The sequence below is a fragment of the Peromyscus californicus genome, unplaced genomic scaffold (assembly GCF_007827085.1).
Source record: "Peromyscus californicus insignis strain IS unplaced genomic scaffold, ASM782708v3 Scaffold_11__1_contigs__length_118956290, whole genome shotgun sequence".
Classification (NCBI taxonomy): Eukaryota; Metazoa; Chordata; class Mammalia; order Rodentia; family Cricetidae; genus Peromyscus; species Peromyscus californicus.
Genome location: NW_026294402.1, coordinates 101,167,890 through 101,192,959, shown reverse-complemented (window position 1 = coordinate 101,192,959; position 25,070 = coordinate 101,167,890). Strand labels below are relative to the sequence as shown.

General features: G+C 44.7%; 2 protein-coding genes across 2 annotated transcripts; one reads left to right on the top strand and one right to left on the bottom strand.

The window, feature by feature from the left end:
- The first annotated feature begins 12,592 nt into the window (after positions 1–12,592).
- On the top strand, positions 12,593–14,625 carry LOC128105467 (IQ domain-containing protein F2-like). The gene is made up of 2 exons (XM_052730652.1): positions 12,593–12,598; positions 14,239–14,625. Exons 1-2 carry the CDS (start codon positions 12,593–12,595, stop codon positions 14,623–14,625), a joined length of 393 nt encoding a protein of 130 aa, XP_052586612.1.
- An 8,082-nt stretch (positions 14,626–22,707) lies between these two features.
- LOC128104769 (IQ domain-containing protein F5-like) lies at positions 22,708–23,203 on the bottom strand. Its single transcript, XM_052729806.1, has one exon. It carries the CDS (start codon positions 23,191–23,193, stop codon positions 22,708–22,710), a length of 486 nt encoding a protein of 161 aa, XP_052585766.1. The 5' UTR covers positions 23,194–23,203.
- Between the last annotated feature and the right edge of the window lie 1,867 nt (positions 23,204–25,070).

Sequence of the window (25,070 nt, the reverse complement as noted above, 5' to 3'; positions counted from 1 at the left end):
TACCACTTTTCATATTCTTTCTGAACAAGATGATATTCTAATGATTGATCCAATAAAGTTCTCTATACCTCAGTATGGGGCCAGCGAGATGGTTCAATGGGTAAAGGCATGTACTGCCAAGCCTGACGACCCAAGTTTAATCCCAAGACTCATGGGGTGGAAGGAAAGAACTGATTCCTGCAAATTGTCCTCTAACTTACACACACACACACACACACACACACACACACACACACACACACACACATTGAAAAATAAAGAATACAATAATACATGGTAATAGAATCTGTTACTTTATATACTAACTTTAAAAGCTAATTTTTTTAAGCAAGAAAATTGATTTTTTTCTTCTTTTGGAAATTGTTTTCTTAATGACATAGCCTGTAGAACTCTTAGTATACATACTAAGTTACAGTTAAAAAAATCAGGGGCTGGGGAATACAGCCTAACGGTAGAGTGTATTCCTAGCACAAGAGCTCTGTCTTCAGCATCACACAAAACGACCCTCAGGCCAGATCTCGTTACTATGTACTAGTTTTGTTTAATTTAGAACAGGGGGCGCTGGAGTGATGGCTCAGCAGTTAAGGGCATGCACCACTCTTGCAGAAGATTAGAGTGAGGTGCCCAGTGCCCTTGTTTAGAGGCTTAGAAACATCTGTTACCTCAGTTCAGAGATACCTGATACTCTCTTCTGGCCTCTGTTGGAGCAGCATTCACATACACACATGATTAAAAATAAAATAAAGCTTTAAAGCTTTTTAAAAATTTAGAAGCCAGGCGGTGGTGGGGCACACCTTTAATCCCAGCACTTGGAGGCAGAGACAGGCAGATCTTTGAGTTTGAGGTTAGCCTGGTCTACAGAGGGAGTCCCAGGACAGCCAGGGCTACACGGAGAAAGCTTGTCTCAAAAAAACTAAAATACATAAATAAAATTTAAAAATTGGAGCATAGATAACAGAAAACTCAGTACAACACAAAATCTAATTTGGTATTTTAATAAAAACCCCTGTGCCAGATATTGGTGTAAATGCTGAAAGATCAGAGAGACAAAGGAACAAGCCACAGCCACCATCTTTTACCTCACCAACTCCTCAGCCTGAAAAACCTCCAGCTGAAAAGACACTTCTGCTGAAAAGCCTTTAGTTCCTGTCTCCTCATGCCTTATATGCCTTTCTCTGCCCTACCATATTACTTCCTGGGATTAAAGGTGTGTGCCACCACTGTCTGGTTCTGTTTCTCTCCTAGACCGAGTCAATCTCATGTAGTCTAGGGTGGCTTTGAACTCACAGAGATCCACACCGATCTCTGCCTCCCGAGTACTAGGATTAAAGGTGTGTGTCACCACTGCCTGACCTCTATGTTTAATCTAGTGGCTGGCTCTGTCCTCCGATCTTCAGGCAAAGTTTATTAAAGTACATAATATATTACCACAACTCAGGGCTAAGAATGATTTTTCCTGTTCAGCTACTCAATAATAATCCTCTCTAAAACTGTATAAATGCTATTTTCATTGCAGCACAGAGAGAAATGAACATTCTCAACGTCAGGGAGAGTGTACTATGAGGCTTTTTAGAGAAGTAAAGGTATCCAAAGGCAGGCTCATGTTCGCTTGTTCTTGCGGGGTGATATGACTCAAGAAGCTCCCTCATTAATCCTTTCTGTGAAATAGGAATCGGTGTTCTCATTTATGTACTGACCTTTTTGTTTGTGTGTGGGCAGACACCGCACACACACGTGTGTATGAAGCCAGAGGCCAGCATTAGGGAACTTCCTCACTCCCCACTTTCTATTTTTGAGATGGGTCTCTCGATGAACATGAGGTTCACGAACTGGCTAAACAGATTGGCCAGTGAGCTCCAGGGACCTACCTACCTCCACTGTCCCCGTACTAGGGCCACAGACACACCCCACAATGCCCTTGTGTGTGTGTGGGGGGGTGCCGGTGGCCTAAGCTCTGGTTCCCACGCTTGAGTAGTGAGTGTTTTACCCACTGAGCCGTCTCCCTTGGCCCTGTTTTTCTCTTAGGGTGTGTGTGTGTGTGTGTGTGTGTGTGTGTGTGCACATGGTCTCTGCCTCCTATCTCACTATCACTGGAATTTCAGGCACACACCACCACAGCTGGCTTTTATTTGTGGACTTGGGGTTCTCATACTTGTGACACCAGTGTTCACCGACTGAATTGCCTCCACGAATGAGTTGTCTGTGTTGTGGCTACTTCTACAGAAAATTCAAATGTGATGCTAGTGTCTTTGGCATTCTGTGCACTTTCTGACACAGCCTGGACACTGATAAAGAAAAGCTTCATTTCGTGCACAAAATGTACCCAGAAAGGGGCCTTTTTTTGTATAGGTAAAATACATATTGCTATAAATATAGTAATAAAGCTGCATCACTGTATTTTAGAAATGGCCTGTGGCATGTATTTTTATCTATGTTGTAAATATTTTGTACTGCTAATAGTTTGTTAAAATATTTTTTCTTCTCCCTAAAAAAAATATTCAAAAATAATAGTGGTGCACATCTCTAATCCCAGCACTTGGGAGGCAGAGGCAGGAGGATCTCTGTGAGTTTGAGGCCAGCCTGGTCTACAGAGTGAGTTCCAGGACAGCAGAGCTATATAGTGAGATTCTGTCTCAAAATAAATAAATAAATAAATAAATAAATAAATAAATAAATAAATATTGATCCAGATATGGTGATACACGCCTATAATCTTAGTATATGGGAGGTGGAAGCAAGAAGATCAGGAGTTCAAGCCCAGCCCCAGCTACATGAGCATCTATCTCAAAATATAAAATAAAATTAAAATGTTGACACTGTATCAGTTAAATGGTTATAGCTTATTTGTTCAGCAGAGCTACCACTCTGAGTTTTGGTCCAAGTTCAAAGATAATCTGTATAGCTGATCTAGTATAGCTCTGTAGCTTCCTGGCCACTCTTGGACACTTCGGTAGTGAATTAGAGCATCAAATAGACGAAGCTGCATGCTGGCCTACCCTAGCCATGTCCCAACCTGAATAGATGCTTCTCAGTACATATTATATTTCAATAATTGGAAATACAGCTTAGGTTACAATTTATTTTTTCCAGAAAGCTAAAAGAAAAAAGAAAGAAAAAAAAGTGTCGGCATGGTGTTGCATACCTATAATCCTAGAACTATGGAGGTGGGGGCAGAAGAGTTACAAGTTCAAGACCAGTCTGGGCTACCTAGAGAGACCCTATTTTAGGGCTTATTTTTAGACCTCACCATTTTAGGGTTTTAGTACATCATGGCAGGGCAGCTCTGTTCCTGGCAGGGGCACTGTGTAGTAGAGTGCTTCCATCGTGCAGATCAGGATGCAAAAACCAAGAGGAATCAGGAGCCAGGCTACGACCTTCAAAGGCTCACTCACCCCTACCAACCTATTTCCTCCAGCTAAGACCCACCCCCTAAAAAAGTCACAACCTTTCAAAAGAGCTCTACCACCTGGGAAACGAGCATTCAAAATATGATCCTGTGGGAGACATTTCAAATGGAACCATGGCATTCCCCTTTCATATTTCTGTTCGGCTGCAGACTCCACACAAGATCACATTAACTCAGTTATGATCCCGGCAAAACCTCCACAGATGTTTAAAAACTTTTATCTGTAATGGTAGCAAGAGACTCAATTACTCCATATTAAATAACAGCATCAACTTTTTTTTTTTTTTTTTGCTGTGAGGAGATAATTTTAACTGCTTTGTGTCCCTTTTTTTGCATCTCTTTCTATTTTTTGAGCTTTATCCAATATTAGAATTTTTTCTCAAGTTCCTAAAATGACATTTCACCCTTAATACAATATTTCTAAAAATGAGAGGTTTTTTTTTTAAATTCAACATTTCAAAATATAATGGGAATGTTCTAAGCATTTAAAAAAAGATCCCAACTAAAATGCATAGAGATCCACAAAAGACTGTGAACAGACTCAACAAGCTGTGAATGGAGAAGTTGTAGGCATGCACGTTCTGATTTTAAAAATCAGAGGGGTGGGGGAGAAAATTTAAAGTAAGCATAAGACCTAAAAAGACATTTTCTTCCAAAGAAAACATATTGCTGGCCAACAGGTACATGAAAAGGTAGTCAACATTACTAGCCATCTGGGAAAATAGAGATCAAAATCACAATGAGCCATCACCTGACATCTGTTAGGATGGTTATCATCCAAAGACAAGGGGGGACGTGTGGGCAAGGGTGTAGAGAAAAATTGGGACAGCCATATGGGAAACAATATGGAAGATCCTTTATAAAAATCAAAATAGAACTACCATATGACCCAGAACCATGCTTCAGGGGACATAGCCAAAGGAAGTTAAGTATCTGGAAGTAATAGCCTCACTCCCATGTACATGCACGGATCCTCCTGGCTTGCCTCCCCAGCAGCTGGATTACAGGTGTGTGCCACCATACTGGCTATTTTGTGTCAGTGGTAGGGATCCAAACTCGACTCTCCCATGCTTGTGCATCACACACTGTCAGTCTATCCACAGAATGACAGAAAATGTTTCACAGATCACAGATCTGATCATGAACTTGTGTCTAGCACACACAACTCCTACTAAAATTCCGATGCGCCTGGCTGGAGCTTCTGGGTCAAGGCTAAGGAAGCAGAACGGCCCTGGCAGCAGCGAGGCTGGGCCTGTACCCTTCTGCTAGGCCCACCAGACAAAGTCCAGCCCTGAATACCAGCTGTGGACCGCCTGGAGGGCCTGGGCCAGGGCTGCTGGGAGAGCAGTGTGCTCATACAGTTCTTGCACCTTTCTGAGAGGCTGCCGGGTAAGGTGGCTTTAAGAACGTTGATGCTCAAATGCTTCAGAGAGCCAACTTTTGAAAGATGACTAGTGGTTTGAATAAGAATGGGCCCCATAGGCTCATACATTTGAATGCTTAGGGAGTGGCACTATTTGAAAGCATTAGGAGGCGTGGCCTTGTTGGGAGTGAGTATGACCTTGTTGGGGTAGGTGTGGTCTTGTTGGAGGAAGTATGTCACTGGGGGTGGCCTTTGAGGTTTCAGAAGCTCAAGCCAGGCCCAGTGGCTCCCTCCTTCTTCCTGCTGCCCGTGGATCCCAGATATGCAACTGTCAGTTTCTCCAGCACCAGGTCTGCCTTTGTGCCTCCATGCTCCCTGCCATGACAATAATGGACTAAACTTCTGAAACTGTAAAGCAAGCCCCCATTAATTGCTTTCTTTTATAAGAGTCACCATAACCATGGCATCTCTGCACAGCAAGAGAACAGACCCTGAAGGATCTGTGTTTCAGGCACTTCCAAACAAGCCACAGGGATGCTGCCCGTCCACTTGGCAAATATCTACCCAGCAGATCTCACTGAAGAGGATCCTTGTTAACTGTCAGCCTCATCAGCTTTCTTCCAGGTGCCACCAAATTCATGCTGTGCACCTATGTGGAAGTGCATGCTGTCAGTGTCCTGCTGGAGGGGCAGCATTTTTGGCGAACTTGGGATCCTCTGTTGTGTAAGGCTGGGTTAGGTAGTGTACCCTTACCTCATGATCCTGATCTTTGAAAAATCCCTGGTCCTCATGGTCCTCCTCATACCCCCGTTGGAAAAGTCCTAATGACTCCTATTTATTGAAAACCCAGACCTAAAACTGGTCATTTCCATGAACATCATCTCCTTCTTTATTAAAATGTTTTCAAAACACAAACAAATAAAAAAATCCATGTTTTGGATAGTTTTGAACAGTTTCTTCATGAGAAAGGGGTAGATGAAGCCTAAACTATTATCAAGAGTGGAAAACCAGACAGGATGGAAGGAACAAGAGTAAAGTCCACAGCTAAGGGCTGTGTTTCTCTGAGAGACTGAGTCTGAAATCCTGATCTCAGCCCACAGGACGGAGGAGTCCGATGTCCAGGAGGACCTCCACAGGCTGACCTCTGACAGGATGGAGGAGTCTGATGCCCAGGAGGACCTCCACCGGCTGACCCCTGACAGGACAGAGGAGTCCGATGCGCGGGAGGACCTCCACAGGCTGACTCGACAGGACAGAGGAGTCCGATGCCCAGGAGGACCTCCATAAACTGACCCTCCCTCAAACCGTGGAAGTGTCAAGTTTGTGAATGACACTTTCCCACACTGAGAATGACAGTCTGGAGTCCAGCTTTACAGAAGGATCCCTCCTATTTGCCCCTCCCCTTCTGCCTCAACTCCTCTTGCTGACTCTGCCGTACTTCCAGACTACTGTGACTTTAAGGGAAATCTCATAAGGCCCACCCCTAGATGAAAAGCTGTGGGCAATTAATGACAGAGAGGGAAAATAGGTCTTCCTCAGGGATAAGCTCCCTAATTGGTTATCCAATACTAAGTGCTCAGCCAAAAAACAGCATACCTGCGAAGGCCACTAAATGGTCTCAGTAGATTGCATTTATGAATGTATGCGTGTAACAAAGAAAAAGAAGCCATGAATTTGAGAGGAGCAGCGGAGGGAGCATACAGGAAGGGTTGGAGGGCAAAGAGAAGGGGGAGAAGATGTAAATATAGTGCATGTGTCTCAAACATTTTAAAAGGTTTTTCATTTAAAAAAAGGGACAATGAAAAAGTGCTGGAAGAGCCTTGGGTACTGGGGTCCCCTGGCTCAGTTTCTCTACAAAGTCACTGGCTAGGCATCAAACATCTTATTTGTGCTGGGGTGTGGTGGTGCATACCTTTAATCCCAACACTCGGGAGGTGGAGGTAGGTGAATCTCTGTGGGTTCAAGACTAGCCTGGTCTACAGACTGAGGTCCAGGACAGCCAGGGCTGATATACAAAGAAATACTGTCTCAAAAAAAATTATTTGCTTTAATCTCAGCACTTGGGAGGCAGAAGCAGGTGGATCTGTGTGAGTTCAAGACCAGCCTGGTCTACAGAGCGAGATCCAGGACAGAAGGGTTTTGTGGAGAGACCTTTTCTGGAAAAAAAAAAAAAAGCTTTATTTGTTGTTGATAATAATATAGTAAGAAATTGTATTTGTATACTAGTATAACATAAAATATATACTTCCTTCCCTCATGATCCCTTTTCATGTCTTATGACCCTTCCACACACATAAATACGCATATACATATGGATACACACATCCATACTTTTAGATCTAGATTCTGCATGCATATAAGAGAAAATGAGTGTTTAAATTTTTTTTTCTTAGTTTTTCGAGATGGGGTTTCTCCATGTAGTTTTGGTGCCTGTCCTGGATCTTGCTCTGTAGACCAGGCTGTCCTCGAACTCACAGAGATCCGCCTGGCTCTGCCTCCCGAGTGCTGGGATTAAAGGTGTGCACCACCACCACCAGGCTGGGTGTTTAAATTTTTTTTTAAATTAAAAACTGGGGTATTGTGAAGCCAGTGTTCTATGTCTGACCCAGTGTTCATGGTGGAAGGAAACAGCACACACAGTTGTTGTAAACACAAGACGCTCTTGGAGTCAACAGTAACTCAATGGGCAATGTGGAACAGGAATGCTTTTCTTTGCTGTTAGAGACAATCTCTATACAGCCAAGGCTGTCCTGGAATTCACTATGTAGACCAGGCTGGCCTTGAAACTTACAAGTCTGCCTGCCTCTGTCTCCCTAGTTCTTGGATTTTAGGAGAACGACATAACATCCGGGAGCAATGCTTTCTCACTCAAAATAGCTTTTGTAGGTCTTGTTTTCTAAAGCCTGTTTTCTGCGTTTTGTCAGTACTGCTGTCTTTTAAAATGATTTGTTTGCTTGACAGTATCTACAGGACTGTTGGACGAAACATGTTCTCAAGTCTCTGTTGCTATTTGTCCCTCACATTTTAAACTGCATTTAACTTTTACTCATTTATTGTTATTTTAGGTGTGTGTGGTGTTGTGGATGTGTGCTGTGGATGTGTGCTGTGGATGTGTGTTGTGGATGTGTGTTGTGGATGTGTGTGAGGTGCCCACAGTCAGTCCGCTTGCAGTTCAAAGACAGCCTCCAGAGTTGGGGAATCAGTTCTCTCCTGCCACCTTGTGGATTTAGGGATGAAGTGCAGATCATCAGCCCCGTGTACAAGTGCCTCTACCCATTCAGCCATCTTGTTGACCCTCTGTACTGTGTTTTTAAGTTATTTTAATCCCCGCTCAAAAATTCTAATGAATAAATTAAAATAGGCAAAAGATCTAGAAATAGACATTTCTCTGAAGACACATAAATGGCCAATAAGCACACAAAATACATTTAACATCATCAATCTCAAAAAAGATAAAGCATATTAGCTGTGTCAGTATGAGTCTTTAATCCCAGCATTCAGGAGGCAGAGGCAGGTGGATCTCTGTGGGTTTGAGGCCAGCCTGGTCTTCTACATAGAGAGTTCCAGGACAGCCAGGGATCCATAGTGAGAACTTGTTTTAAAAATATTAAATACATCTTCTCTTGTATGCATACAGAACCTAAGATTTAAAAATACATGTGCTTGTAGCAATACCTACATGTGTATTTATATGTCTGGATGGGTCATGAAACAAGAAAGGGAATTAATTATGAGAGGAAAGGGAGAAATCTTTTTAAATATAATTTTATTAATTCTTTGAGAATTTTCTACTATGTTTTCCAATCATTCACTCCCCAGTCCTTCCTATAATGCCTCCCAGATCCACTCCATCCCCAGCTAATCTAAAACATAATACTAAAAAGAAAAACTAAAAACTTCAAGATGATACCCCTACACATCCAGAAGAGTAATTAATCAAAGCATCAAGCAGTAGCAAGTGCTGACAGAAATATGAAAGGATAAGAGCTTACATACACACTAGCAGAGTTTTTAAATGATTGATCCCTGTGTAAAACAACACCTCTGTTCCTTAAATGATTCCTCAGAGCTAACCGTGAACCAGAAGTTCAATTCCTAGCTATAGAGAAATGGGCTGGAGAGATGGCTAAGTGGTTAAGAGCACCAGTTGCTCTTCCAGAGGACCCAAGTTCAATTCCCAGCATCCACATGGCAGCTCACAACTGTCTGTAACTACATTTCCAGGGGATCTCACACCTTCACACAGACATACGTGAAGGAAAAACACAAGTGCACATAAAATAAAATAAAGTCATTTTAAAAAATAGAGAAATGAAAGACTATTCACAGAAAGTTTGTGCGTGGGTATTGATAGCTGCATTATTTGAAATCAAACAGCACAGATACCCATGAAAAGGGTATGCAGACAAACAGAATATGGCATATCCATGCAGTGGAATATTACTTGGCAACAGAAAATTATCAGGTACTGATACATTCTGCAATGTGAAAGAGTCCAGACAAAATGGAACACACATGTGATTCTAATAAGAAATACCCAAGTGCTAGGTTACAGAGGTCTGCCACCAATTCAAACTGTCCCTGTGAAATCCTTTTTTTGTTTTGACTTTTTTTTTTTTTTTTTTGAAACAGGGTTGGGACTGGAGAGATGGCTCAGAGGTTAAGAGCACTGACTGCTCTTCCAGAGGTCCTGAGTTCAATTCCCAGCAACCACATGGTGGCTCACAACCATCTGTAATGAGATCTGGTGCCCTCTTCTGGCCTGCGGTCATACATGCTGTATACATAATAAATAAATAAATCTTAAAAAAAAAAAAAAAAAAAGCCAGGCGGTGGTGGTACACACCTTAAAAAAAAAAAGAAAGAAAGAAACAGGGTTTCTCTGTGTAGCCCTGGCTGTCCAGGCACTCATTCTGCAGACCAGGCTGGCCTTAAACTCACAGAGATCCGCCTGCCTCTGTCCCCTGAGTGCTAGGATTAAAGGCATGTGCCACCACTGCCCAGCTCCTGTGAAATTCTTATTTTTTTAATTTAGTTTCTCTTTTTTTGCCATTTTCATTTTTTTTAATTTTATAATTTGATTTAATTTTACATATCAGCCATGGATTCCCCTGTCCTCCCTCCTCCCGCTCCTCTCCCTCCCCCCAGCCTAGCCCCCATTCCCATCTCCTCCAGGGCAAGGACTCCCCTGGGGATTCAGCTCAGCCTGGTAGATTCAGTCCAGGCAGGTCCAGTCCCCTCCTCCCAGGCTGAGCAAAGTGTCCCTGCATAGGCCCCAGGTTCCAAACAGCCAACTCATGCACCAAGGACAGGTCCTGGTCCCACTGCCTGGGTGCCTCCCAAACAGTTCAGGCTAATCAACTGTGTCACTTATCCAGAGGGCCTGATCCAGTTGGGGGCTCCTCAGCTATGGTTCATAGTTCATGTGTTTCCATTAGTTTGGCTATTTGTCCCTGTGCTTTTTCCAATCTTGGTCTCCACAATTCTCGCTCATACAATCCCTCCTCTTTCTCGCCGACTGGATTCCTGGAGCTCCACCTGGGGCCTGGCCGTGGATCTCTGCATCTGCTTCCATCAGTCATTGGATGAGATTTCTAGCATGACTGTTAGAGTGTTTGGCCATCCTATCACCAGAGTAGATCAGTTCGGGCTTTTTCTCGACCCTTGCCAGCAGTCTATTGTGTGGGTATCTTTGTGGATTTCTGGGGACCTCTCTAGCACTTTGCTTCTTCCTATTCCCATGTGGTCTTCATTTATCATGGTCTCTTTTCCCTTCTTCTCCCTCTCTGTTCTTGATCCACCTGGGATTTTCCGCTCCCCTAAGTTCTCTTTCCCTCAAATCTTGCCCTTCATTACCCGCCCCCCCTTATGTCCAGTTTGCTCATGTAGATCTCATCCATTTCTCTGTCATTGGGCAATCCCTGTGTCTTTCTTAGGGTCCTGTTTTCTAGGTAGCCTCCCTGGAGTTGTGAGTAGCAGTCTAGTCATCCTTTGTTTTACATCTAGTATCCTCCTATGAGTGAGTACATACCATGTTTGTCTTTTTAAGTCTGGGTTACCTCACTCAGGATGATTTTTTCTAGATCCACCCATTTGCCTGCAAACCTCATGATGTCATTGTTTTTCTCTGCTGAGTAGTAATCCATTGTGTCTATGTACCATATTTTATTTATCCATTCTTCAGTTGAAGGGCATCTAGGTTGTTTCCAGGTTCTGGCTACTACAAACAATGCTGCTATGAACATAGCTGAGCATGTGCCCTTGTGGTGTGGTTGAGCATTCCTTGGGTATATGCCCAAGAGTGGTATAGCTGGGTCTTGGGGGAGATTGATTCCCAGTTTTCTAAGAAAGCGCCATATTGATTTCCAAAGTGGCTGTATAAGTTTGATTTCCTCCTGTGAAATTCTTGATGGAAATTCTTTTAGGATAGTTTTTAATGAGTAACATCTGAATTTCTAAGTTTTTAGAGATTCAGATTGAGTCTATCATGTCTTGGTGCCTATTTATGGTAGATCTTTAATGGCCTTCTCAATGGGTTCTGGGTCTCTGCATTAATCTCCATCTACTGTAAAAAGAAGCATCTTTGATCAGGGTTGAGAGATGTACTAATCTGTGGGTATAAAAATAAGAGCTTAGGGGGATATTTATTGCTACGACTATTTAGCAGAAAAGTATTACTAGGTTCTCCCCTAGGGCCTATGACCTAGCCTGCCCTGGGCTCTTGGCCCAGTTAACAATGCCAGACATTGTGGTTGATATATTGTGCACCCCAATAAACTCATCTAGGGGTCAGAGAACAGAACACCCGCTATACTAAACATAGGTTTAGGCAATGGTAGCACACGCCTTTAATCCTAGCATTCCAGAGGCAGAGATCCCTCTGGATCTCTGTGAGTTCAAAGCCACACTGGAAACATCCAGGCATAATAACACACACCTTTAATCCCAAGAAGTGATGGCAGGCAGCAGAAAGGTATATAAGGCATAAAGACCAGGAACTAGAGCCTTTTTACGCTTTTAGCAGCAGTTCAGCTGAGATCCATTCAGGTGAGGACTCACAAACTTTCAGTTTGAGGAAACAAGGTCAGCTGAGGAATTGGCGAGGTGAGGTTGGCTGTGGCTTGTTATGTTTCTCTGATCTTTCAGCATCACCCCAATACCTGGCTTCCAAGTTTTTTATTAATAAGACTCTTTAAGATTCATGCTACAAGACTTGGGTTCCATCTTGTAGAAGGGTCTTAAAATCCAATCTGAAAGTGGTTGGTTGTTCCCACAATAGTGGTTGTGCCACTATTGCATAAATGGATAGGTCTTGTCAGGTCAGTTGTTCCTGCAGCTTCCAGGGTTCACAGCTGGATAAGACTGTGGATTACTTTTCTCCCCTGGTAGTATGCATACAACCTTTGAGGATTGTGAAAGCTAGCCAGAAGAATCGAAGCTTGTAGCTCTGACTACAGAGATACTTGGACTTCCATGTTCATCAATATTCTATCCACATTAGCTAGGAAACAGTCAGCCTAGATGCCTACCAACTGATGACAGATAAGGAAAACGTGGTATATACACAGAACTGAATCTTGAATTCTGTGAATACACAGCCATTGTAAGGCTGCTGGGTACATGGGGGGAACTAGAAGGTATTTTACTGAGGGAAGTAGCCCAGGTTCAGAAAGACAGATGCATGTTCTCTCTCATGTGCAGATCCTAGATTTGAATTTTTAGATTTGTGGGTCCCCCCGCTTGGAATGCCTGTAGAGGCGAGAGGCTAGAAAGGGGTTCCTGGGAGAAGGGACTTGAGAGGGGGACAGTAGCACATGTGTGACATGGAGGTAGGTGAAGGAGAGTCTGAGGCAGATGTCTTAATCCTATATCACAAAGCCATTGTGAATTCAGTTTCCCCATCAGACCACTCGTACCAGACCTTGGGAAGCAGAGAAACCAGGGCAAACAAACCATCTAGATGCAGGTTGGTTAAGGTGCTTAAGTTTTGTGTAAACGACATGACAGATCCAGCAGGTGGTTAGAGCAGGGGTGTGGATGGGTATCATCCTGGACTTCCCAGGTCTAAGTAAAAGAAGGGATAGTCAAGCAGTGGGTGGTTTTGAACAGACCCACACAAAGAATGGTTTTCTCACAGATGTGTATTTCTCATTTAATTCTGGTGACAGTCCAAGAGCAGTTTAATTTCATCTGTAACTGAAGAGGAAGATGAGATTGTTCAAAGGAAAGAGAAACGAAAAGTAAAAAAACAAGTGAGTAGAACTACAACAGTTAAAAGAACTCCAAATCATCTGTATCCATGTTCTAGGGGCGTGGGATTCCACCTCATATACACCCAAGTCTAAAATAACCAAGTCAAGTCAGTATTTGCTCATTCCTCTCTGTCTCCTCCTCCTCCTCCTCCTCCTCCTCCTCCTCCTCCTCCTCCTCCTCCCTCCTCCTCAGTCCAGACTCTTGGATCTGAGCCTGACTGTGGCATGGTGACTGGAAAGTGGGAAAGCCATCAGAAACTAACAGCTTGGGACTGGAAGTCGAGAACACGAGTACTCTGAATTAAGCAGAATGGCCTAAATACAGGAAGGCTGGTTGTAGAACATGCAGGAAGTACTACAAACCACACCACGAAATAAAAATCCATGATTACTGCAGAGAGCCATCAGATGATGGGACACGAGTCAGCAAAGCAAAACCAGACAGAAGCATTAGGAGAGCAAATGTTCCCCAATCAGTGCGCCCCAAAGATGAGTTGTGACTACAGCAGAGCTCCTCTCATCCCCAGGAGACCCTTCCAGTGACTCTGGTTTTCTCTTGATTTAGGCATCAGTGGGGTAGGCAAGAGAAGAATACTGTTGGCCGAGAGGGTACACCCCCTGTCATCCCAGCCCTTGGGAAGTACACCCCCGGTCATCCCAGCCCTTGGGAGGTACACCCCCAGGCATCCCAGCCCTTGGGAGTTACACCCCCAGTCATCCCAGCCCTTGGGAGGTACACCCCCTGTCATCCCAGCCCTTGGGAGGTGGAGGCCGGAGGAACAGAAATTTAAAGTCATCCTCCACTGTCTAAGAAGTTCCAGGCCAGCCTAGAATACATGGGACGGAAAAGAAAGGAGCAGCTGGGCGGTGGTGGTGCACGCCTTTAATCCTAGCACTCAGGAGGCAGAGGCAAGAGGATCTCTGTGAGTTCGAGGCCAGCCTGGTCTACAGAGCGAGTTCCAGGACTCAAAAACAAACTCTGTCTCAAAGAAAAAAAAAGAAAAAGAAATGAATTGTGACGCTGAGTGTGAGGTGATGTGTCCACAATGACAAAGAAGGTCCCTACCAGGTCTCCTGGCTCCTGATTAGAGTTCTGCTAGATCCCAGAACTCTCCAAGGAAGAGCCAATGCTAAGAGATAGTCCAAAGCCCTTCCAAGAAGACCCTGAAAGTTGGTAGCAGGAAGGTCCTTGAGTAATCTCTCTTATCTCTGTCTAGAAAAAGCTTAAAAAGGCCAAAATCAAAGCAGCCATTAAGGTCCAGGCCTGGTGGCGTGGCACACTGGTGCGCAGGACTCTGCTCCACGCAGCCCTCAGAGCCTGGATCATCCAATGCTGGTGGCGGTTGACACTCGGGAGGAATCTGGAGAAGAAGCGGAGGAAAGCGCTGATTGACTACTCGAACAGAGAGAGAGCGGTGGTCAAGCTCCAGTCCCTGATTCGGATGTGGCGCATCCACTGGCGGTACTGCCAGGTCCTCAATGCCATCTGCATCATCCAGGGCCACTGGAAATACCACAATTGCCAGTCTTGCTCCCTCCTGAGGGGTCACTGTGTGATCACCACCACTCACCTGCAGTTCCACATTGAGATCATTGACCACTGAGAGCTGATTAGAAGGAACGCTATGTCTTCGGTCCCCAGTAAAGGTCTAAATGGTTGGTGTATGTTTGTTTCCGACTAATGGAAGCCTTGAGTCTTGGGCCTCACTGACTCCTGTTGTCTCTCACAGAGAACGACAGTAAGGTTTTCCTGTGTTTGTGTATTGGAATGGTAATGGTCACATGCCACTCAATCATCAAAACATCAGCTAGGTCCCAACCTGACCTGACCTCACAGAAGTCCAGTTCCCATCCTCAGGCCCATTCCTTTCTGCCAGTCACTGATCTAAAGACGACAACCCATGAAAACTCTTGATACCTCTGCATGCATAGACTGAATCTGGGGTCTGGAGTCAGGGCTGGCTGGGGTCTAGAGTGCCTCTGTTCCCTCTTTGGGAAGCACCTAAAGCAAATGTCAGTGTCTGAATGAGGGCATCACAATGTGGCCCCAAGTAAGGATAGGAGGTTGGCCTTAGTGCTGGAGCTAGGGCTGGGCATATCAACAGGCAAGGAGATAACCCGGAGAATAAGAGGAAAAAGACTCTCACAGGGCTAGAGCAGGGCTCAGTGGTTAAGCTGTTCTTCCAGATGACTCAGGTTCAATTCCCAGCACTCACATGGCAGCTCATAACTGTAACTCCAGTTTCAGGAGACCCAACACCTTCACACAGACATACATGCAGGCAAAACATGAGTGTGCATGAACTAAAAATAAACTGTTTTCTAAAAAGACACTCCTGGCACCTCAATTCCTTCTTCACGTCCTCTCACCCCAACTCCTCCCCTGAAGGGTTGTGTAGCAAACAAGGTGCCCTCTAACATCCCTCCTTCCTAGCCCCTAAACGACCCTCGCAGGCTCTTCAATTCTGCTCCCATGGCCATACGAAGACAGCACTATTTTGTAGAACCTTCTGTGGCTGCACTGTGTGGTACGGAAAAGCCCTGGAACTACACCTAGTGAAACTGAGGGAATGGGTTTTGAACTTCTTTACATTTAAACTTAGCTCTCCACGCTGTGGCTAGTGGCTACTGCATTGGACAGTGAGCCTCTAGAAATGATTATCCCCTGTGATGGAAGGCTGCTCAAATTGCTTTCTCCGGGCCCCGTCTCTGATTACTTCCTCCTTTCCCTCTGGTCCAGCTTCTCAGTAACAGATGGAGTGTCTCTTCCGGTGTGTTAAGATCTTCCATCTCTAGACACTGCCAGTCTTTCAGGCCATCACTCCTGCTGCACCTAACTTTACCAGTCCAGATTCTGTGCTTCATTACAATCAATGCTCTGCGGAGTCTGGCTTCTTCTCTTCCTCCCTGTCCCTTCTTCTTCCCCTCCCTCTCTCAACACGTATGGGGTGAAGCCACCACCTTCCTTCTCCTTTGCCTGTAGTATAGCGCCGTTTGATCAAGACTGCCTATCCTCAAGACTATATCTCAACTGAATAGTTCCCCAATTTTCTCTCATGTTTGCATTTCCATTTTACGGGTTGAATAACCCAAAGCCTCTCCTCTCCAAATACCCAATTTTGCTTCTTCTCCCTCTGACCTGCACACATACAAATCTGCACTCACACATGCACATATACACAAACAGGGTCACACATATACACATAATTAAAAATAAACGTAAAAAAAAAAGACACTTGACTTGAAGGGAAACTGTGGTCTGTTTTGCTAGAGTTGTTTACCTCCATTTAAAGACATGGTGGTGCATGCCTTTAAGCCTAGCACTCAGGTGGATCTCTGAGTTCGAGGCCAGCCTGGTCTACAGAGCTAGTTCCAGGACAGCCAGATCTACACAGAGAAACTCTGTCTCAAAAAAAAAAAAAAAAAAAAAAAAAAAGAAAGAAAAGAAAAAAGAGAAAAGACAGAAAGAAAGAAAATTGCCTATATGTGGTAGCCAGATACAAAAATGTTATGATATTGTCCTAGTGATAAATGGGAAATACTAAAATTCTCCAATTGAACAAGATATGCAAGGATTTTTTTTTTTTTTTTTTTTTTTTTTTGGTTTTTCAAGACAGGGTTTCTCTGTGTAGCTTTGCGCCTTTCCTGGAACTCACTTTGTAGACCAGGCTGGCCTTGAACTCACAGAAATCCACCTGTCTCTGCCTCCCAAGTGCTGGGATTAAAGGCGTGTGCCACCACCGCCCAGCCTGATATGCAAGGATTTTTATGTCACTCGTGGTGGTGGTGGCTATTTGTTAAACAGGAGAAAAGAACTTGCTGGGCTATAAGAAGAGCTGAGTAGCACAGGGAAGAGGATGCTTCACAGGGCTGGTTTCTCTGTCAGCCTGTACCTGACCTCAGCAGGCAGATCTCTGTGAGTTCAAGGCCAGCCTGGTCAAGACAGGGCTACTTAGGGAGAGCCTACTGTTAGGGAAGAGGGGGGACTGAGAAAATGGCTCAGCCAGTAAAGTACTTGCCTGAGTTTGATTCCAGCACCCATGTAAAAAGAGCCAGGTTTGGCAGGACACCTGTATCCCAGACTTGGAAAGGCACAAACAGGAGGGTGCCTGGGGTTTGAAGGCCAGCCAGTCCAGCTAAATTGGTGCATTCTAGGTTTACTGAGAGACCCTGAGTCAAAACTAAGATGAGAAGGATCAGGGAAGATACCTAAAGTCAACCTCTCCCTTCCACAAATACACGTACACACACACACACACACACACACACACACACACACACACACACACGTGCACACACATGTACACAAGCACTCATATACATGCATACATGCGTGCATATGAAGGCACACATTTAAAGAATAATTTTAAAAAATCAACTTTACACAATTTCATTAGAACAGAAACTTTTGTGAGGCCAGTGTTCATACCAAAGTGAAACCAGGGGGTGCAAAGGAGAGGAGTGATAAAAGGAACTGTAGAACAGTAGCTCCCGGGGACTTATACGCCAAAACCCAGGAGAAAATACCAGCATTTCCACCCCAGGACAGAGCCTGGCTCTCAGCACGCAGTCGGAGGAGAGAGACCGTGGTGAAAACTGAAGCTGCTCGCGCAGGTTTTGAGAATGGAGGCCGTGGCTAAAAGAAAGAGGAAGTGTTAAAATGGCAGTCTGGAGCACCGAGGCAGAGGGCTGGGTATGACACAACCATGGGTCCGCTGAGGAACACAAGCAAGGCGCCATTGTTCTCCCACATGTCCTTGCTTCGAATACAGCTAGTTGCAACATTAAATGGGAGCTTCCGAGAAAGCCCCCCATTCCCACCTGTCCCCCATTTCAGGAAAGAGAACCCAGACCATCTTGTACACAAGGAGTTATCCAACCAAACACAGCTAGTTCTTGGTAGATGTTTGACGTGTGCGTGTGCGTATGTGTGTGTGTGTGTGTGTGTGTGTGTGTGTGTGTGTGTGTGTGTGTGTGTATCTGTATGTCTGTTTTACCGACATGTATGTCTGTGTACCATGAGTATACCTGGTACCCAGAGAGGCCAGAAGAGGGCATCAGATACCCTAGAACTGGAGTTATAAGTGACTGTGAGTCACCATGTGGGTGCTGGGAATCAAACCCAGGTCCTCTGGAAGACCAGCCAGTGCTCTGAACCACTCAGCCATCTCTCCTCCAGCCCTCCTTGGTTCAAGGAGCAAAACTAGCTTAGGATAATTAATGGCAATCGAGACACCTGCAAAGTTGGAGGTAACGATGCCAGCCAGTGTCTAAGGGCCAGCAGATAGTCAGGCCAACACCTAACAAAGTCAGAATCAGACATGGATAAAGAAGAGGCTTCAACCACCCCTAACGGAGGGACAGGGCATGATCATCTCCTTGGGGGGACCAGGGGGACATGCACAGAGCATCTGTGCCCATGATACCCGAGACCAAACCACGACGTTACCTCAGCCTTTGTCCAGTGTCCGCCGCAGCCCTCTACAAATCCCCAGACCAGGAAGGTCCATCGATAGCTTTTTACCTCTGTGAGGACCCCTCTCACTCTTGACAGTCTCTCACTTTTCCTCAACTCCTCACTTTTCTGTAGCTCTAATAAAGCTTGCTTCTTCTTGTCATACTCCTACAAGTACCTGAGTCGTTAGTCCTCACTGGCGTGAGACCACAAACACAGAGCCGCTGTCCCCGATGGATCCTTGAGGAGCACAAATGTCCAGTACCCTAGGTACTTAGTCACATATAACTGAGCAATAAAATGTCTCATCACACTCAAAAACCACACATCAAAACCCAACAACATATAAAAGTGATTCTAGACCTCGAGCAAACCAAATTTAACTCTAGGAAGCAAAGATAAACATTAAAATCCATCAGTCCACATGTGACTATATTAATCAGTACAGAAAAATGACATGGCAAATTTAGCATCTACTCATGATAACTCGGACATTTTAGAAGTCTGATGAAGAGGTTCTATGAGAACCCTACCACTAGCCTAACAGTAACCGAGCACACTCCACCAACCCCACTTCCCTGCCAGATCGCAATTGAGACAACACATCTGCTCTCAAAGGTGTTCACTGGGGTACTGGGAGTTCTAGCCCAGGCAATTAGTCAATAAAGAGAAACAACAGGCAGACAGACAGGAAAGGAGGAAGCCAAACCGCTCTTATTTGCAGATTATAGGTTTGAGAGTACAAATTCAAGAATCTAAATACAAGCAAAAATCCACCCAAAGAAAAAGATTTAGAAAGTAGGGTAGTTCCTTCAGTAGAGTGCATGGCCAGCATGTGCGATGCCCTATACCATGTAAAACCAGACATGATGGTGCACATTGGTAATTCCAGCACTTGGGAAGTAGAAGCAGCAAGGTCAGAAGTTCAAGGTCATCCTTAACTTAAGGATAGCTTAAGGATATAACTTAATATAGTGAGTTCAAGGCTAGCCTGAGCTACATGAGAGCCATCTAAAAAGAAAGAAAGGCAGAAAGAAAGGGAAGAAAGGAGGGAAAGAGGGAGTGGAGAGGAAGGGAGGAGGGAAGGAAGGAAGGAAGGAAAAGAGAAAATTCATTTGGATAATCCCTTAATACAGTCAACGCTGATCTATATACTGAAAATTTAAAACTCTTGATATAAAACACCAAAGTCCAGCAGGTTCAGTGAAGGATAGTGTGTTCATGAGCTAAATGATAGCGGAGGAAAGATGTCACGTGGTCACTCACTCACTGTCAAGGTCACCAGGCTTGGTGACAGGCATCGTAATCCACTGAGCATCTCACCAGCCTAGAAGTCTTTTAGCTGTTTGTTTGTTTGTTTGTTTTTAACTTTTTGGTAGTTTTAAGTTCACAACAAATGGAAAGTATGGAGCTGTTTCCCCTGCCCTGAAACGCTCCTAGCCTCCCTTATAATCAACATCTTCCACCAGAGCAGCACATTTGTTACAATAAGTCTACAAGCCGACAACAAAATCACCCAAAACACACACTTCCTGTTAGCATACACTCTTTGCCATGCATTCACTGCTATAGAATCATGAATGATAGTATAACTTCCCTAAAAAAAAAAAAAAGATTCCTGTGTGCTCAGGTAGATGTGCACACATGTAATCCCAGCACGCGGAAGGCAGAGACTAGAGGACTGCAAGTTCAAATTCATCCCAGACCACATACTTCTCCATCCTCAGCCCCCACCCCCAAAAGCCTACCACTCTCTGACATTTATTTTATTTACTTCTGTAAGTATTCTGTCCTTAACTACGTCATCAACCTTTGACGGCATCCCAGCCTAAAAAGCGGGTGGGCCCTCTGTGCGCCCTTCCTCTTCCCTCTCTTTCTTTCCACTCTTTCCTTCCGTCTGGACCTCCTTCTCTTTCCTCTCTCTCTCTCTCTCTCTCTCTCTCTCTCTCTCTCTCTCTCTCTCTCCCCCCCTCGCCCTCTCCCCCCCCCAATAAAGCTCTAAAAAGGTAACTATGGCCGGGCGGTGGTGGCGCACGCCTTTAATCCCAGCACTCGGGAGGCAGAGCCAGGCGGATCTCTGTGAGTTCGAGGCCAGCCTGGACTACCAAGTGAGTCCCAGGAAAGGCGCAAAGCTACACAGAGAAACCCTGTCTCAAAAAAAAAAAAAAAAAAGGTAACTATGGCTTGTGACTCTCCTCCAGCACTCTCCTCCACCGGCATGGCCGCTGCGGGTGGCAGCCAGCCACAAGCAGCGCGCCATTTAACCAACAACTTCCTCCATAGTTTGTTTGTTTTTGTTTTGTTTTCTAGAGCACTACATAGCTGAAGTGCACACTGTGTATGTAGCCTTTCAGGATGCTTTCTTTCCTTGAATAATATGCGTGTAAGTTCTTCCATGTGTCATCATGGCCTACTCACTTTAACACCACAAAATATTCCACTTGAGGGACACATCACAGTTTATTCAACCCCTCCTATGCTGAAGGACACCTTGGTTGCTTGTAAATTTGGGCAGTTATGAATAAAGCTTCTGAAATCATGCATGCTTGGGGTTTTATGGGGATGTAAGTTTTCCACTCCTTTGTGTATACTCAAAGGAGCATATGGATACCAAGAGGACCTGAGTTCAAGGCCAGCTACACACTGAGACAGGTCTTGAAAAGCAAACAAACCCACAATGATGGGGGGGGGTATGTACCCCATGATCCTAGCATTGGAGAGATGGAGACAGGAAGGAGATCAGAAGTTCAAGTTCACCCTCAACTACAGAGTGAGTTCAAGGGTAGCTGCGTGCATTTGCATGAGCTTGCACATATGCATGCAAACACCACACACACACACACAAACACACAAACGCATGCATACACCACACACACACACACACACACACACACACATACACACACACACACACAGGTGGAGTTTCTCTGTGTCTTTACAGCAGCTCCAAATAACCATTTAGAGACTTATTATTAATTATAAATGCTCAGCTGATAGCTTAGGCTTGTTACTAGCTAACTCTTACATTTTAAATTAACCCATATTTCTTATCTATGGTCTGCCATGTGGTGGTACTTTCTTTCAACACTGCATTTTTGTCTTCTCTCTGTATCTGCTTGCGACTCTTAAGACTCCACCCTTCTTTCCAGCATTTTCTCTGTCCCAAAATCCTGCCTAGCTATCAGCCAATCAGCTTTTTATTAACAATGACAGCAATGCATTTTCAGAGTCTTCAGAAGGGTTATTCCACAACACACAGACATACACACAGACACACACACACACACACACACACACACACACACACACACACACACATATACCACACACAAACATACACCACATACAGACTCTCATATACACATATATAAGCATATACCAGACACACTTGCATACATGACACACTACACCACACAAACACACATACACATGCACACACCACACACACAAATTTTTTAAAAAGAAGGGAAAGTGCTATTTGTCCATCTGTGTCCATAGCCACATTGTTCAAATAGCCAAAAGGCAGAGTGACACACGTCAATCAACAGGTGGACACAGGCAGTACATGCATTCTCTGGGCTGTGATTCAGCCTTTCAAAGGGATGCCTGACACATGCTACAACCTGAACTTGTAATAAGTGGAATAAGCCAGTCGCTACAACATAGGTTTTCTGCGAGTTCTCTGGGTTCTCCAGAATGGGGACGGGGAAGGGGTGCCACTCATCAAAAGTTGAATGCATAAAGACAAATAAGTTGTCCAGGGCTGGAGGGAGAAACAAAAAATTCCTGTTTAATGGGTAAATTTTCAGCTTTGCAAGATGAAAACATGATGGAGATTGATGGTGAGGGTTGCACAATGTAAGTAAGTACCTTTCAACCTAGTTTAAAAGAATGTTTGTGTCAAATTTTTACCATGATTTTTAAAACAAGTTTTGCAATTTTGTAGCAAACACAAAACTCCAAAATACAGGCCTCCATGTTATGTTGTCAGGGGAGACCATTTATATGTTCTCCCTGGAACTGACACCTGGAAACCCTGAAATCCTAACACCCTTGCTGTGGCAGACATTACTAATCTATCCCAAATCCTTCTCCTCCAGCACCGAGGCTCCTTTTCAACAGTGTCCCTCAGAACTGATTTGCCAGACACCTGGTATTTGCCATATTGACTCTAATAGTGACCTGGAAATCCTGATAAAGAGAGCTGAGGACACGGGTGTAGCAGACCTGATCACTCTTTTATTGGTAGGGTTATACATTGCTGCACCTTGCAAGCCTGTGAGCCCAGGGAAATTTCAAGTTGAATATTCAGTTGGTTTTCTTTGATTTCATAGTTGCCCTGGATAAAACCACGAGTGTGACAACTATGCCAACGCCAATAAACCTGGATGATACGGACAGCATTTAGCAAACGACAGTATCGTTGGCGGATGCGCCACATCCGGTACCAGGACTGAAGTTTGACCGTTGCCCATGTTTTTTTAGCATACACCTCCAGAACCGCTCGCCGTCTCATCTCCCACAACTTCACCAGCATCCTTCTCCACCAGGACTGAATGATCCACGCGTTGAGGGCAGCATGCAGCAGCGAGCGTCTCAGCAGTGTGCCACGCCACCATGCTTGAAGGAGCACAGCTGCAGATGTTTTCGTCAAGGCGCGAGTTTTTTCTGTCGTGGCGGGAGTTTTTTCTGCCGTGGCGGGAGTATTTTCTGTCATGGCAGGAGTATTTTCTGTCATGGCAGGAGTTTCTTCTGGGCCTTGCAACAGAGAAAAGACCACTTAGGACACTTAGGAAGTTCAGGGTGTGCCAGACAGGAATCCTGATCCTCCATTAAGGAGGTGCAGGACCCAGCGGGGCCACAGCCGTGACCAGCTACGTAAGCCTTCCTCTGGTATATGCGGGTTAATTGGCAGGGATTTGTCAACCTGACCTCTGAGTGTCTGGGCACGCCTATCAGTAAAACAGGCACATCTGCCCTAGCTACCTCACCCAGTTTTCCATGGTTGTCTCATTGGTCAGTCTAGAGCAAGACACCATGATTTAGAAGTAAAATGATTTTAAGATTCAGTTTGGGGGAAGGGGGCTGGAGAGATGGCTCAGTGGTTAAGAGTACTGACTGCTCTTCCAGAGGACCCAGGTTCAATTCCCAGCACCCACAGGGCAACCCACAACTGTTAACTCCAAGATCTGACACCCTCACATAGACATACATACAGATAATGCACCAATGCAAACAAAGTAAAAATAAATAAATTTTAAAAAAAAAGATCCACTTTGGCAGTTGAGATTACTGGCTGCTCTTCCAGAGGTCCTGAGTTCAAATCCCAGCAACCACACAGTGGCTCACAGCCATCTATAATGGGATATGACTCCCCCCCTCTTCTGGCATGCAGGTGTACCTGTTCAACAATCTACCAGAGAACTGTTACCCACCCATGTTATCAACAGTTTAAACTTCAGTTGGCACTTACATCATTGCAAACATACATGCCTGCACATACACAACATGTAGCATGTTTAAAACATGCTTCTTCATTTTCTTTAATGATAATTTTTTTTTTTTTTTTTGGTTTTTCGAGACAGGGTTTCTCTGTGTAGCTTTGTGCCTTTTCTGGGACTCACTTGGTAGCCCAGGCTGGCCTCGAACTCACATAGATCCGCCTGGCTCTGCCTCCCGAGTGCTGGGATTAAAGGCGTGCACCACCACTGCCCGGCCGATAATTCATTTTTTAAGATTTATTTATTGCTGTGTGGTGGTGGTGCACACCTTTAATCCCAGCACTCGGGAGGCAGAGATAGGCAGATCTCTGTGAGTTCGAGGCCAGCCTGGGCTATAGAGCAAGATCCAGGACAGGCACCAAAACTACACAGAGAAACCCTGTCTCGAAAAACGAAACAAAACAAGACAAAAGATTTATTTTATGTGTATGAATACTCTATCTGCATGTATACCTGCAGGCCAGAAGAAGGCAACAGATCCCATTATAGATGGTTGTGAGCCACCATGTGGGTGCTGGGAACTCAGGACCTCTGGAAGAGCAGCCAGTGCTCTTAACCGCTGAGTCATCTTTCCAGCCAGATGATTATATTTTTGAGACTTTCATCCTATAGCCCAAGCTGATCTGGAACTCACTATGTAGCCCAGGCTGGCCTCAAATTCATCACAATTTGTCTGCTCAGCCTCCCAGGTACTTATTACTTATGCCTTGTTCTGATTATTATTTAAAGCTCTCTTTCCTTATTTGGGAAGAAAATAGGGAGAAGATAAAAATATTTTTCCTATTTCCAAGTCAACAAGACCCCACTTCTGGCCTTATGTGGCTATGGCTGTCCAGTAACAGGCTGGCCTTGAACTCACAGACATCCTTTTGCCTCTGCCTCCCTGAGTGCTGGGATTACAGCTGTGGGCCACCACACCAGCTATTCCTGGTCTTTCTTACACTACTAAAACCTACTATGGTAACCAGGAGACCTTACTCTACCCTATCAAATGTATCCAACCTTTAGACATTGTGAATGACATTACCACCTACAAAGTTCACACGAAAAGCACCACACAACTGAGTTACAAAACAAAATCACTCACACACAA

What these genes read in the sequence shown, in the direction of transcription:
- LOC128104769 (XM_052729806.1), bottom strand. Translation starts at nt 23,193, where the DNA reads ATGACAGAAAATACTCCCGCCACGGCAGAAAAAACTCCCGCCACGACA.